The sequence below is a fragment of the Delphinapterus leucas genome, chromosome 6 (genome assembly GCF_059928025.1).
Source record: "Delphinapterus leucas isolate spDelLeu-1000000601 "Yukka" chromosome 6, BTC_Dleu_Yukka2, whole genome shotgun sequence".
Taxonomy (NCBI): domain Eukaryota; kingdom Metazoa; phylum Chordata; class Mammalia; order Artiodactyla; family Monodontidae; genus Delphinapterus; species Delphinapterus leucas.
In genome coordinates this window covers 88,787,318-88,803,294 of record NC_143134.1, presented here as the reverse complement: position 1 = coordinate 88,803,294, position 15,977 = coordinate 88,787,318, and the positions used below count along the sequence as shown (strand labels likewise).

The following is a 15,977-nucleotide window of genomic DNA, read 5'->3' as shown; positions in this document are numbered from 1 at the left end:
CAAGAAAAGATAGAGGACATAAATTACCACTATCACAGAATGAAAGGCCTGGCAAACATTAAAAGGATAATAAGAGAATATTATGAACAACTCCATGCACATAAATTTGACAATTTAAGTGAAATGGACAAATTCCTGAAAGCCATAAGCTACTCAAACTCACCAAAGATGACATAGATACTCCAAATAGTCCTATAACTATCTAAGAAATTGAATTTGTAGCTTAAAACCTTTCATGAAAATAAACCTCCAGACCAGATGGCATTGCTGGCCAGTTCAACTAAATATTTAAAAGAGTAAGACAAATTCTACACAATGCCTCCAGGAGAAAGAAAAAAGAGAGAAATACACAATATCGTAAATCAACTATATTTCAATAAAAAATTTTTAAAAAGAGAGAGAGAGAAAAAGGAGCACTTCCCAACTCATTTTATGGGGCAAGCATTACTCTGATGCCAAAAGTGGACAAAGGTAGTACCAAAAAAGAAAAGAAAACTGTAGATCAACATCCCCTAAGAACAGAGGTGCAAATATCCTACAGATTTTCAGTTAGCAAACTGAATCTAGCAACATATAAAAAGAACAATATATCATGACAAAATGTAGCTTATCCCAGGATGCAAAGCTGGTTCAATATTTGCAAAATAAATCATTGTAATCCACCACATTCACAGTCTAATGAATAAAACTCACATAATTATATTAATTCACACAGAAAAAATATTTGACAAAATTCAACATTCATTTTTTATAAAATCTCAGCAAACTAGGAATGGAGCAGAACTTCCTCAGCCTGATAAAGGACATCTATGAAAAACCTATTTAATGGTGAAAGACTGAATGCTCTCCCCCTAGGATCAGGGATAAGTCAAGGATGTTCCCACTCATCATTCCTATTCAACATTGTACTGGAAGTCCTAGCCAGCACAGCAAGACAAGAAAAAGACATAAAAGGCATACAGATTAGAGAGGAAGAAATAAATTTGTCCCTATTTGTAGATGACATGATTGTCTACATAGAAAATTTCAAGAAATCTACCCAAAAAACTCCTAAAATAAGTGAGTTTAGCAAAGTTGCAAGGTATATGGTCGACACACAAAAATCAATTGTATTTCTATATAGTACTAGCAGTGTATTATTAGAAACTAAAAAATTGAAAATACCGTTTATAATAGCTCCATATGATAACTTTACAAATAAAAACCTGAGTGAATATATAGTGGATGGAATCTGGTAATATTTTAAAGAAATTATATAATTACTGAGGCTAATAATTATATAAATGTATATTGTATTTTATATAAAAATATATATGTAATATGTCATAGGCAAGTTAGGTTTATCCCAGGAATGGATGGATGGTTTTACATTGATAAATTAATAAAAGTGAATTGTCCTAAAACAAGGAAAATACATGCTCATTTCAATAGATTCAGAAAAATATTTGATAATTCAACATCTATCACAATAAAATCTTTTAGCAACTTGGAATAGAGGGAACTTCCTTAAAAAAAAACCAAGTCATTATTTATACATGATATAATTGTGTATATGGAAACTATGGAAATATCTCCAAATAAATTATTACAAATTCTTTCTATATTCTGGATACAAGTCCTTTGCCAGATAGGTGATTTGCAAATATTTTCTTCAATATGTGGCTTGTCTTTTCATCCCCGTAACAGTGCCTTTCCCAGAGCAAAAGTTTTTCATTTTGATGAGGTCCAATTTACCAATTTTTAAATGGATCATGCTTTTGGTGTCATATTTAAGAAATCTTTGCTTAACCCCCAGTTACAAAGATTTTGTCCATGTTTTCTTCCAGAAGTTTTGTAGTTTTACATTTTACATTTAGAGCTGTGATTCATATTGAGCGGAGAGAAGATATTTACCACATGTACAACTGATAAAGGGCGCACATCTAGAATATCTAAACATCTCCTACCATCTGCTAAATACATAATGAATACACAGAAATCAACTGTATTTCTATAGACTAACTATAAAAAGAGGAAATGGATTTTTAAAAGAATACTATGTATTTTTAAAAGAATATAATATACATAACTATATATATTTTAATAATATTTGTTAATTTTAAAACATCAAGTACCTAGGAATAAATCTAACAAAAGTTGTGTAAGACCTCTACAAAGTATAAAACTTTAAGAGGAATTAAAGAAGGCTCCCCAAAATGGAAACATACCAAGTCCGTGAATTTTAAAACTGATATTCTAAATATATGTAAATTGATCTGTAAATTCATTGCAATCACAACCAAAATCCCAAAAGTTTTTTTGGGGGGGATCTTGACAAATGAATTCTAAACTGTATAGGATATGTTAAAGCTATAGAAATGGAGGCTGTGGTATTGGCATAAGGTCAGACGGATAGACTAATGGAATAAGAGAGCTCATAAGCATGTCCACCCACGTATGGACATGTGATTTACAACGAAGGTGGCACTGCAGAGAAGTGGGAAAATTGGTACTGGGACAATTATATATCCATATGGGATATTCGTGTCCTCTGGGTAGAGAATGGTTTCCTCAAGTATCACGAGCAGTAACCAAAAATGAAAAGACAAATCAGACTAACTAAAATTAAAATATACCATTATGAGTGAAAGGGCAAGCCACAGAGTGGAAGAAGATATTTACCACATTTGAAACTGGTAAAGGACTCATATCCAGTATATATTAAGAATTCCAACAAGTCAAAAAGAGAAAATAGTCAACCAAATAGAAAAAAGCAAAGATTTCACAAAAGAGGAAATCCAAATGTCCAATAAACATTAAAAGGTGCTTAACCTATAATTATCAATCAAGAGAATGCAAATTAAAACTGCATGGAGATAATACTTCATAATCTGATCGGCGATAATAAAAGTCGGACAATACCAAGTACTGGCAAGCATGTAGAAACAACAGGACTTCTCATGTACTGCTGATGGCAATGTAAATTGGCACAATCACTTTGCAGAATAGTTTGGCATTATCTAGAAATGAAGACAGCAATTCCACTGCTAGGTATATGTCCCAGATAAACTTGAGTACACGTGCACCAAGATACATTTACAAGAATAGCATTGCCTGTAATTGTCCAAACTGGAAAGAACCCAGATGTCCATCAACAGGAGACTGGATAAATGAAAGGATACGTTCATATGACAGAAGACTATACAGAAGAGGGATGGGAAGAACTACACCTACATAACAACATGGATCAACTGTGAAAACAATTTGACTGAAAGAAGCCAGACACAAAATAATTCACACTGTACAATTCTCTTATGTAAAGTTCAAGGACAGGCTAAACTAATCTGTGTATTAGAAATGCTTACTTAGATGGTAAACTATATAGAAAAGCAAGGAAGGCATTATCATAAAGGTCAGAGGGGAGAGAAGGGATATAATCAGGAAGGGGGCCACATAGGAGACTTTTGAGGTATTGGCAATATTCTATTTCTTGAACTCAATAGTGGTTACATGGATATTTACAATATTTACAATAATTCGTTAAGCTATACAATTATGTATTGTCACTTTTCTATGTGTGTTATATCCCTAATAAAAAAGGTTTTAAATGTTTCTTACAAGTCTGAATAAAGCATTCTAATAATAAAATTTTTTAAATTTAGTTTTGGCCACACTGCACGGCATGTGCGATCTTAGTTTCCCGACCAGGGATCAGACCCATGCCCCCGGCAGTGGAAGCACAGAGTCTTAACCACTGGACCACTAGGGAAGTCCCAAATTTTGTTTTGATTTTTAAAATTTTAATTGTCATTTTTTTGGCCATGCTGCATGCTTGAGGGATCTCAGTTCACTGACTAGAGATTGAACCCGGGCCCTCAGCAGTGAAAGGGCGGAGTCCTAACCACTGGAGTGCCAAGGAATTCCCAATAAGCGTTCTAACTTACAGTTGATATATTTACTTTTGCTCAAAGATATAACACTGTTCTTTTGAAAGTAAACGTGGGGGACTTCCCTGGTGGTGCAGTGGTTAAGAATTCACCTGCCAATGCAGGGGACATGGGTTCCAGCCCTGGTCCGGAAAGATCCCACATGCCGCGGAGCAACTAAGCCCGTGTGCCACAACTACAGAGCTTGCACTGTAGAGCCCACGAGCCACAACTATTGAGCCCATGAGCCGCAACTACTGAAGCCCGCGTGCCTGGAGCCCGCCCCGCAACAAGAGAAGCCACCGCAATGAGAAGCCCACGCACAGCGACGAAAACCCAATGCAGCCAAAAATAAATAAATTAAATAATAAATTAAAAAAAAATTTTTTTTTAAAGTAAGTAAATGTGGAACTTTTTATGTCATCCTTTAAATGCTACCAAATATGCAAATAGACCCAGGAGAATGGGAGTGCTTTCTTTTTTTTTGTTTTTGTTTTTTGTTTTTTGTTTTGCGGTACGGGGGCCCTCTCACTGTTGTGGCCTCTCCCGTTGCGGAGCACAGGCTCTAGACGCGCAGGCACAGCGGCCATGGTGCACGGGCCCAGCCGCTCCGCGGCATATGGGATCTTCCCGGACCGGGGCACGAACCCGTGTCCCCTGCATCGGCAGGCGGACTCTCAACCACTGCGCCACCAGGGAAGCCCGGGAGTGCTTTCTTAATACTGAGAATGGTGAAAATGCAGAGAGGACATGCTTGGTAGTGGATATTTTCTAACATACTTTCTAAAACCTTAAATAGTCTAAGATAGATGGCTAGGTAGGAAGGCATAGAGACTTGTCATGATTCTGTGGCCTGAATGAAATAATGCACTACAACTGTCATGTTTCTGAGCCATGCTATCTTTGTTTTGACTTCACAGAACTCTTCCTCAAGAGTAATACTTTCTCTCCTAACAGTTGAGCACAGAAGAGGCAAGGTTATTAAACAACTGTAATCAAAAACAAGCCCCTGAAAAGATATCCAGCATCATTAGACATCAGGGCAATACAAATCAAAACCACAATGAGATGTTACTTTCTCCCACTAGGATGACTATATTTGGGAAGACAGATAATAAAAAGTGCTGGTGAGGGCTTCCCTGGTGGCGCAGTGGTTGAGAGTCCTCCTGCCGTTGCAGGGGACACGGGTTCGTGCCCCGGTCCGGGAAGATCCCACATGCCGCAGAACGGCTGGGCCCGTGAGCCATGGCCACTGAGCCTGTGCGTCTGGAGCCTGTGCTCCGCAACGGGAGAGGCCACAACAGTGAGAGGCCCATGTACCGCAAAAAAAAAAAAAAAAAAATCGCTAAAAAATTAGAACCCTAATACATTGTAGGTGGGAATGTAAAATGATGCAGCTCCTCTGGGAAACAGTCTGGCAGTTCCTCAAATGGTTAAACATAGAGTTAAAATTTGATCTAAAAATTCTATTCCCATGTATATACCCAAGAGAAATGAAAACATATGTGAACACAAAACCTTGTACACAAATGTTCATAGAGCACTATTCTTATAGCCAAGAAGTGGAAACAACCCAAATGTCCATCAACTAACTGATAAACGGATACATAAAATGTGGTATAACCTCACAATGGAATAGTATTCAGCTGTAAGAAGGAATGAAGTTCTGGCACATGCCACAACATGGATGAACCTTGAAAACCTTATGCTAAGTGAGAGCTAGAAAAAAGGTCATATTTTATATGACATGTCTAGAATAGGCTAATCCATAGAGACAGAAAGTAGATTAGTGGTTGCCTAGGGCTGGGAAAATGAGGGGGTTGGAGTGTTACAGGTAAGGGGTACAAGGTTTTTTTTTAGAGCAATGAAAATGTTCTAAAATTGATTGTGGCAATGATTGTACAACTCTGTGAATATATAAAAGCCATTGAATTCTACACTTTAAATGGGTGAATTGTAGTATGTGAATTACACCTCAATAAAGCTTTTAAAAATAGGTCATCGTACCACTGTGCTATTTAACATTTCTGAAAAACCCAACTTGGACCAAAATACCCCAGTTTCTAACACCAGATTTCACACCTTAGCAGAAACACTGTCTAGAAAAGCCAGAAAAATACAATAAACCCTTCTTTGGATATTGGTGTCTTGATGAAAGGAGTCTTCGCCGACACTTCACTGACACCAGTTTATACCCTTATGTGGCATCCGGGGAAGTGCATCCTGGGAAGATTTGGGATGGTTAAAGTTTGCTCTGTGTGTGTGTGTATGTAAAATGTTTGACAGATAATTTTGAAAGGGAAGATGGGAAAAGGGAGCTAGAATGAAATCTCCACCACAGGTGTATTCTCAGATCAATTTTAGGAAAAAGTTGAGGATCTGGAAACTGATTCCCTTAAAACTATGAATGTCTGAATTTCCCTTGGAAAGACTTCATGTACCCCAGTTTGAAGACCTGGGTTGCAGTACAGAAGTCATGTCTTTCAAGACCATAATCTCTGCTATGAATTGCTAAAGTTCCCCTAGCAACAAAAGAATTGGACTCTGATTCCTACATTCAGCTGTGTCAGCCTCCTCAAGGTGATAAACCCTGATGCTTCAGCCTCATGGTCTAATTTTAATGTGGGAAGGAGGAAGGAAAGGCCACATTGGTTAATATATCAAATTATAATCCCACGATGCTAAACAGCTCCCATTTTAGCAAGCGCTCTAGTGATTCTGCCGCACATGGGAGTGCCCAATACTGTCCAGTGCCGAATACTTTCCAGCAAGGAAAAGAAAGAATGCTGAGAAAAAGACAGAGGACAGTGTCATCAGGAGACAGTTTGGTGGCATGGTGGGAACAGAAGCCAGACTGAATGGGTTAGAGATTGGTCTGGAGCCAGAGAGCAGAAGCAACATTTAGGAAGCTCAGCTGAGGAGAGAGATGCACAGATAGCAAGAGGCGGACCTCAGAACTGAGGAGGGTTTGTTTTCAGAAAAGGAGAACCTTGATAGGAGAACCTTTACGGGTTGAAGAGAAGACATCAGGAAGGGGATGTGGAGAGAGATGGGCACTGGGGAGCCTGAAAAGTTGTGAGGTCACAGAATGGAGAGACAGGGAGGGGGGCTTCCCTGGTGGCGTAGTGGTATAAGAATCCGCCTGTCAATGCAGGGGACGTGGGTTCGAGCCCTGGTCCGGGAAGATCCCACATGCCGCGGAGCAACTAAGCCCGTGCGCCACAACTACTGAGCCCGTGCACAACTACTGAGCCCATGAGCCACAACTACTGAAGCCCGCGTGCCTAGAGCCCGTGCTCCACAACAAGAGAAGCCACCGCAATGAGAAGCCCACACACCACAACAAGAGTAGTCCCTGCTCGCCGCAACTAGAGAAAGCCTGCGTGCAGCAACGAAGACCCAACGCAGCCAAAAATAAATAAATAAAAATTAAAATAAATAAATTTGTTAAAAAAAAAGAGAGACAGCGAGGGGTCAGCTTTGAATCATGGAAGGACACCTCTTCCTCTGAGGTGCAGAAAAGAAGCAGAAGCTCTGGGGGATAACGGATTGTTTGTGGTGCTAGGTAATTTGACCTCTATTTCTTTGGAGTTCTGGTGGCAGAATGAGAGGTAAGTGGCTGAGAAGGAAGAGAAAGGAAGGGCCAGGCCCCAGGACACCAGAGAAGGTTGGAGAATCAGCACTAGGGAATGGCATCTGGTGTCATAAGAGGTGACTCTGGGGTCAGCCAAGCCTGCTGGGGTGCTGACGGGGCAGCTGGGCTTAGCTGCGTGGGTCTCTAAGACCCTGTTCTTCCAGCTGGGGGACACAATGAAGTGAGCAGAGGCGGGGGCTGCCCAGGATTGGAGAAGTGAGAAACGTGGGAGAAGTTCCAGGGGAGAGCGTGTCAGCTGTGACGTCCAAGGTCCTGGCCTACAAGGAGGAAAGTAAGACTTGGGCAGAGGGGTAGGCTTTGAAGAGGGAGGCCACCTGTCAGCGAAGTCAGGAAGATGCTTCGAGGCAGGTGGAGTAGGACTGAGTGGGAAAAGGCAGGGGATGGAGCAGATTTGAACCATGAGGATATGTAAAGTATCCTGCACTGTATAATACAGTCGCCACTAGCTTTGTGGGGCTTTATGTATGTAGTGAGTCCAAAATGAGCCATGCTGTAAGTGTAATACACACTGGCACAGGGACCTGCACAGAGAGGCCCCAGTGACTGGTGTGTGTGTGTGTTTGTGTGTGTGTGTGAGTTGATGAGTGGACAAGTAAATTCATGAATGAACGAGTGAATGGGTGAATGAGGATTATATATAGTGTTCGAGGACGTCCATCGTTGAGTCAGTTTCTTCTAAATTGTTGAGGATTATATGCAAGTACACGAATGAAAGGGAAGAGGGAGTTAGAATTGAGGAGAGCTCACTAAGACTTTGAGGTAGGGAGTCTCAAAGAACATTTTATGGAACCTAACTTAATATAAAGACCCAAGAACCTAGACCCTTGCCTCACTCCTCTTTTTTTTCTTTTTAAAAAGTACTCCCACAGCACTTTAATATATGCCAGGGACTGTCCTAGGCATTTTGCACATCACACCACCCTGTTAGGTAGGCGCTCTTATTGTCCCCCTTTTACAGATAAGGGAACTAAGGCACAGAGATGTCAATAGCTTCCCCAGGATTACCCAGTAAGTGATGGAACTGGTATTTGAACCAGGCCATCTGTCCCCAGTGTCCAGACCCCTAACTGCTACACCATCTTGTCTCTCATCCCGTCACCTTATTGCCAATCTTCTCTCCAACAGAGATGCAGGTTCCTTTTTCTCTCCCATTACTCACCTCTCTTCCACCCCCAGCTCCTCAGAACTTGTATTCCTGGAGAAAGTTCCCAATGAACCTTGTTTACTGGAAACAATTGTAAGTAAACCCCCAACTTTCCCACAAATGAGACACAAACACACCATAGCTGCGTGGCCAAACACAACAGCCAAGTAACCCTGCCTCCCCTCCCATCCCAGCCCCACTCCCTTTGCCCGCATCCCTGAGCCTGGCTCACACTGCCTTCCCTCTCCCCAGTCCGGGAGGCTCCTCTCCCAGACCTGAGATTGGCCCTCCCCTGCCTTCCTAGGCAGACTCAAGGGAAATGAGTGTTGGAGGAGTCTGAGGCTTCACAACTCTAAGTAAATGCTTTAACTGTCAGTCTAGCAGATGCCCGCAAGGTGACTACAGGGGTATAGAATAGGGGGCCTTCCAGACATCACCTTGGCCAGTGTCTGGGAGATGCCTCAATCTCACCCACCAGGGATTCCCTTCCAGTCTCTGCTTGGATCTCTCCAGTGACGGGGTAGCCCTGAATTTCCACCTACTGGGAGCCACTACCCAGGAGATGCCTTGATCCCACACATCAGGGACTCTTCCAGCCTCAGCTTGGATCCCTCCAGTGACAGAGTAGCCGTGAATTTCCCCCCACTGGGGGTAGCTGTAGCCCAGCACCTCCACCTTTAGGGCCAAACAAAGACTAAGAAGGAACCAACAGGCCATCTTCTTCTCTTTCTCTCTCTCATTAAATTGTGAATAATAATGCATTTACTTATTCTCCCACTTAAAAAGCCGTTTAAATCCTTTGAAGAATCTTGCAAGGTAGCTTGGCTAGACAGCAGGCAGGACAGTCCAGGGCCTCTGGTGGGGGGGCCAGGGTCTTCCACTCACCTGTGTTTTGGTCCAGCATGTAGGCGTTTGGACTGATGGTGTAGTCCTTTGTCTGGACATCACTGGCTGTGGTGACACCTCCACATACAAACACCTTGTTGTCTCCAATGGAGCATATAGCATGGGACACATCCAAGGGGCAGTTGTTGGGCAAGAGAGGCACTAAGGTGGTTGTCTTGTTGGCCTTTATCTTCTGCAGGTTGATTTCCACACTCTGCCGGTGGCTGTACACGCAGAGGATGTTGTCCTGATGAAAAGAGAGCAGGGGCCGGTGGTTGAACTCAATGGGGAAGGTGATACACTGGACCACGTCCCCAGTGTTGGTGTCAAAGCAGTCCACCACCCCGACCCGGGAGATGTAGCCCTTAACCAAGCACCGCCCAGTGACAATGTACAGGTTCCGGTCACCCTTGGTGATCACGGCTGTGCCGTCCATAGGGATGCTCATCTTCCCTGCCAGGTACCAGGCCTCCTTGCGCTCATCATAGCGGTAGATGTTAGAGACATACCTCCTTGGGGCAATGCTCCCACCCACTGAGTACACTGTCCCCCCGCAGGTCACCATGGTGTGGAAGACAAGCCCAATTGGCAGGTCGGGCAACTTGGTCCAGGAGTTGTCATCCATGTCATACCGCCAAGCTGTCTTCAGCCCTGAAATCTGCTCAGTGGTACCACCAGAGATGTAGATGTAGCGACCAGCAGAGGTGGCACTAAGTGCTGCTGCCCGATAGGGCATCTCTGAGAGCTTCAACCACAGGTTTTCCTGAATGATATAAGCAAACACTCCATCGTTGAACTTGCCGTGGGCCTTTTGGCCACCTAGGATGACCACCGAATCAAGCAGGGCCCCTTTCCGCTGGTAGCTCAGCAGGCTGGTTGGCCTCTCCTGCCTGCGGTCCACAAGGACACTCTCAATCAGGGTTGCGTGGGCTGAGCTGTTCTCCATGCCCATCAGCTTGTTGCTGGCATACATCAGCGTCTTGTTGGAGACAGCATTAAGATTGATGTAATTGAAGAACTTCTTGAAATACTTCTCCCGCTCATCCTTCCGGAAGTATACCCAGTTGATGAGCGCATTGAGAGCCTGGTCCTCGTTGAGCACATGCAAGTTTTCATCTCGGAGCAGGCGGCTGAAGATGACAGGTGGACAGCGCATGAAGTGCATGGAGGCCTCAGGACTGGCCCAGTAGTGGAAGTTGTCGCGAATGCCAGAGTAGGCCAAGTCTGATATCTCTTTGAGCTCAAAAAACTCAGCCAAGAAGAGGTAGCGCAAGCAGTTGGCACGGCGGATGGACTTAATCAGGAAGTCACTGCAGTGAATTCGAAGGCGTGGTGTGTTGAAATACTGGGCCCCACGAAGCAGCTCCTCCACATTCTTCTCTGAGATTACCACCTTTCCGCTGTAGAAGTAGTCCAGGAGCTGGTCCACCGTGGTCGGACTCAGGTAGTTGGGGTCAATGGTGATAAAGAGCTCATCAGTGGTCTTCATGTCGTGGTTGGAGATGAGACTCTTCACCAGCGGAGAGACTGCGGCCAGCACATTGCGATGTGCAAAGAAGACATGGTGGTCCACAGTCAGGGCCATGTCCCAGTACTCTTTGCGTTTTCTCTGTTTGTTTAGGTTCTGAAGCACGAAGCTGTTGTAGTTTTTCTCGGTGAACTCCAATTTCATGGTGCTTCTTGCTGGCTGAGGCAGAAGATCAGCAGCACGTACTGGAGAACAGACTTTCTCAGGCCTTTGGGATTCAGACTGATGCTTGTTTGCAGAGCAGTTGATCAGGGAGGAGCGGGGGTGGGAGAGAGGATGATGTCACAGAGTGGATGAGGTCATCACAATGCAGGGCCCCCAGAGGTCTTTCTCAGAGGCACAGGGCTTTTCTCCCCTCTGATGGCCCTGAGCTGCCAAGGCCAGATGCCCTGCTAGGGCCTAGTGTCAGGGCCTAGAACTCAGGAGGAAACTCAGAGATGGGTCACAACTCCCACCTGGGACCTTCAACCTCAGTTCAGGGCTGCTTCCGGAATGTCAGAGCCAGTTTGGGCAGGGGTGGTGTGGAGAGGGTTAGGAAAGCCGGGGGTGGGGGGAAGGAAAGGGATTATTAGATCATCTAGAAGAATGTACATTGTACAGGAGGGAAACTGAGGCCCAGAGAAGAGAAGGGACTTGCCCAAGATCACATAGCCAGTTGGAAGCAGAGCAGGGCCTGGAACCCAGGCCTTCTGTAATATAGGATTTTTCCCACCCTTCCAGGATGCTCGTAACTACTCAGATTTCCTCTGTCTCTGATTCTCAAGCCCCAAGGCACATTTCTCTGCCAAGGCTCCTGGATATCAGAGAAGAAAAGCTCTGTCCTTTGGCTTCTGACCTTTGTGGTTACAGATACCATTCTTTATAAAATAGAGGGAGAGGCAGAGGCCACTCTCAGGAGCAGGGACACAGGAGTAAGCTGCGTACTGGGGGGACCTTCAAAGCTCTGATTATTTCAGTTCCACCGAAAACTGAGACATTCTCTCCACATTTCCAAGTCTCTAGCTTGTAAAATATTGGGGGTTGTGATGGGTCTGCTCTCTCCATCAAGTGTGGACTTCTCTCTAAACCTCAGTTTCCTCCTCTGTGAGATGGGAATAATAATAGTACCCACTTCAAAGACTAATAAGAGGGCTTCCCTGGTGGCGCAGTGGTTGAGGGTCCCTCTGCCAGCGCAGGGGACACGGGTTCGAGCCCTGGCCCGGGAGGATCCCACATGCCGCGGAGCAACGAAGCCCGTGCGCCACAACTACTGAGCCTGCGCACCCTAGATCCCGTGCTGCGCAACAAGAGAAGCCACCGCAATAAGAAGCCCGCGCACCGCAACAAAAAGTAGCTCCCCCGCTCACCACAACTAGAGAAAGCCCGCGCACAGCAACGAAGACCCAACGCAGCCAAAAATAAATAAGTTAATTAATTTTTAAAAAAAGATGAATACGAGTTTACAAGAGAAAAGGACTAGAAGTGTTAAGCACAGTGTTTACCTCGTAACAAACCTTCAATAGTTGCTAGCCGCCATTACTTTAATATTACACCAGTTCGCCAAGCTCCGGCGTCCCTGGCTGGCTGCTCCCTTCGAAAACCCTTGTGGTGGTTCTCAGTTTGCGGTGGTTGGGAAGTCTGCAATCCCCATCCCCTCCGGCCGGGCTCCATGCGCCCCCTCGGCCACGCGGTGGCGCTAGAGGGTCATCTCCCGCCTGGGAGCGGCGCGCCGCCCCCCATCCCCTCCTCCCTGTAGCCGGGCCTCCTACGATCAACACAAAACACAACTGTGCCCATTTTCCAGAAGGGGGCATTGAGCCCCAGACTGCGGGCGCAGGGCCGGGCGGCCAGAGAGGAGCCATCCAGACCGGGCGTCCCCTTCGGCGCCCCGCGGGGTGGGGTGCTCGCGGGCTCGGCCAGCTCTCACGTCCACAGCACTCCCCGCCTCCGAGCGGGCGTGGGTCCCTCGGGGTTCCCGAGGCGCGGCTGTACCCAGGAGGGGATAAGGACCAGTCGGAGCCTCCCACGGAGGAGGGCCGGCTCCTGCGGGCCCCACCCGGACCAGCCTTTGGGGGATCCCAGGAAGGGGCTCAACACGCAGACCCTGGCGGCCTTGGCGTGGTCGTGCAGAGAGGACCTGGCCTCGGGCCGCGTCCTTGATCTCCTCCAACCTGGGCCCTGAGCCCCAGTCCTGACCCTCAGGCCGTCCTTAGCGTCCCTGCTAGGAAAACCGTCATTGCAGCCTGGGGAATGTGAGCCTGCCAGGTCTTTCCCTCCCTGGTGTAGTCAAGTTCTCATTATCATTCGCTGTCTCCCCCTCATCCTTTCATTCCAGACCTGGCTTTTTCTTAATTTGAAAATTATTTTAAAGTACCTACCTTTTAATGCTGAATTTGTTCACCTTGATGTCTTCAGGGTTAGACGCACTCAGTCTCTGGAGATACGTGTCTGCACAGGAGTAAGACTTTCTGTTTTCCCCAAAGGAACAAAACTTGGCTTTCAGCCCCTCCACAGACTAGCTGTGTGGCTGAGGTGAGTCCCATCCAGTCCTTTCTCTCCCTGTGAGGATAATTGAGCTCTAATTGCTTCTCCAGCTCTGATCTCTGGAGAGGGGCGGCAAGAGGAGGATGAGGTCTCTTGGTGCTGCTGTCAGACACCTGTCACTCCCACTGGCTTCCAGGCCTGCCCACCCAGGGTCAGGCCCTGGTGCTTCACCACTCCTTTGCCCGCACACCCACTTTGGTGGAGGAGGTGGCCATGCCCCTCTTTTTTGTTTCAGGTCCCAGAACACCGTGGAGGGAAGGTCTTTCATCAGATGCTTCCTTCCAGTTAAGAAAGTTGGGCTTATGGGCTGTCATGGAGACCTGAGAGCATCCAGTAGACTTAACTCCATGTGCCAGACCTTGTACGGATGGACAAATTGGAGCCCAGAAGGGGGAAGGGGCTCGTCCACCTCAGTTCGCAGAGCTAGGGCTGGGAGCCGGGGTTCCCAGCTCCTTCTTCTGCCCTCTGGCTGCAAAGGAGAGCCGGCAATCTGGCTTGTCTTCTTCTCCTGTTGAACTTGTGGGAGTTGCCATCTTTAAGAAATCCATTAAAGAAGTTAGATTTGTGCCCACCCGCTCAGCCAGCTTTGTCGTCTGGCTTGTCTTCAGCCTGGTAAATCTCCCCTGGTCAGCTTGTTCCTTACTCCAGCCAACTGAGGAAACAGACTCCAGCCTAAAGAGGCTGGCAGCCTGCCAGTGTCCACCACCTCATTATGTATGTGTGTATTGGGTAGAGTGTGTCCCTAGGAGCCCCAGGAAATTCAATGACTGGTCATTGAGTTTGTGTTGTTCGTGGTAGCTGCCCAGGTGTGGCCAGAATAAGACCTCATCTCAAGGCCCTCAGCTGGGTCTCAAAGATACTCCATCCATCCTCAGCTTCCTGCCCAGCTCAGCATTTTCTGTTCACGGAAACTCCCTAAGGGAGGGGACTCTAATATTCTAATCTTCTGGGGACCATCAGCTGATATATCAACTTGTCGGGAAGCCCTGAAGAAAATGAAGGGTATGTTTTAAAGATACAGATTTGGCCTGGAACTAGAAAGGTCAAGAAGAGTCTTTCCGTATTTCCACCTGTTTTATACCTCTGACAACTGGCTTTCTCACTTCTATATATTTCCAACTCATAACAGGGCTTGCATATAGCTTTGGCTTGCCGTGGCCTTAATTCAAACTCGTGGCACCCGTATTTTTTCAGTTCCACTGGTAAATTCTCTCCATATTTCTTGGCTCAAATTCCTAGTCCATGGCCAGCCTAGGGATTGGCTGCCCTTGGATCACATGTCCACTCTAGACCAGTCAGCTGTGTGATGGTAGGTCACGTGATTCAAAACATAGCCACCTAAGGAGCACGGTCTACAGGGGAGAGGTTGGAGGTATTCAGAATCTTGAGTTACCTAAGATGGGAACTCAGAGTTATGGATTACCTTAGTCATTGATAAAGAATCGGGCATGAATCACATGGGAGTAAGATATTACACAAACAAAAAAGATTTTTATCAATATCCCTGGGTGAAATGAAGGGCACAGAATGAGCCTGTGTTCACAGTGCCACAGAGACCTTCAGAGACTGGCCTGCACAGACTCCCAGCCCTGCCTATCTCACCAGCTGGAGATGCCACGGTTTCAGGGACACACAGCTTGGCACCTGGGTTGGTCCCTCCCACATGGACCACGTGAAGTCGTTATTCAAGAGGACTTTGTGTAGTTTGAGGCAAAACACAGAACTAAATTAGCGACTCTAAGCCCCCACATGGGAGACATCTCCCTGGAACATTTGGGCCTGTCACACATTCCTGGAGGGAGCAGCAACACAGCTGCAGCCACAGCTGCCAGGAACACGCCCCGGGCTCCCACCCTGTGTGCTGGGGGGAGGGCAGAGGCTGGAGGGCTTCCTCCGGGGGCCCTGAGTGAGCTCACCCTCACCCCCACGCTCACTGACTTCATCCTCCACGGCTGCTTGGCCAAGAGCCCAGGCGGTGTGAGGGGCTTTCTCCCAGAACAGGCCCTGGGCCACCAGGCTGAGTGGGGGATGGGTGAATCGCAGGCCTAGCCCAGCTCCCTAGAAACCAAGGTGGTGCTGGGGGGCATACTGAACTCTGAAATGCCAGTGGATTTTAAGAAAAAAGGGAGGGTGGTGGGTGGGCAAGGGGCGGTGGAAGGTAGAAAAATGCAAGGAAGTAAAGCTTTTTTCTCCATTTGTTCTTTGGCAATCCCACCAGAGAATTCCAGGAGGCGTGCAGATGACATCATGGCTTACAACGGAGAAATCTCAGTAATTCTGTGAAATGGAGCCCCTGCCTACCCCGTGTTTCCGATGGAAGCTGCTTTATATTTATGT

The 15,977-nt window shown here is 46.2% G+C and overlaps 1 protein-coding gene across 1 annotated transcript; it reads right to left on the bottom strand.

Annotated features, from left to right (window-relative positions):
* Positions 1-7,369: 7,369 nt before the first annotated feature.
* Positions 7,370-15,947, bottom strand: CCIN (calicin). Its single transcript, XM_089913401.1, has one exon. The coding sequence runs from the start codon at positions 11,259-11,261 to the stop codon at positions 9,495-9,497; it is 1,767 nt and encodes a 588-aa protein (XP_089769527.1). The 5' UTR covers positions 11,262-15,947; the 3' UTR covers positions 7,370-9,494.
* Positions 15,948-15,977: the final 30 nt, after the last annotated feature.

What these genes read in the sequence shown, in the direction of transcription:
- CCIN (XM_089913401.1), bottom strand. Translation starts at nt 11,261, where the DNA reads ATGAAATTGGAGTTCACCGAGAAAAACTACAACAGCTTCGTGCTTCAG.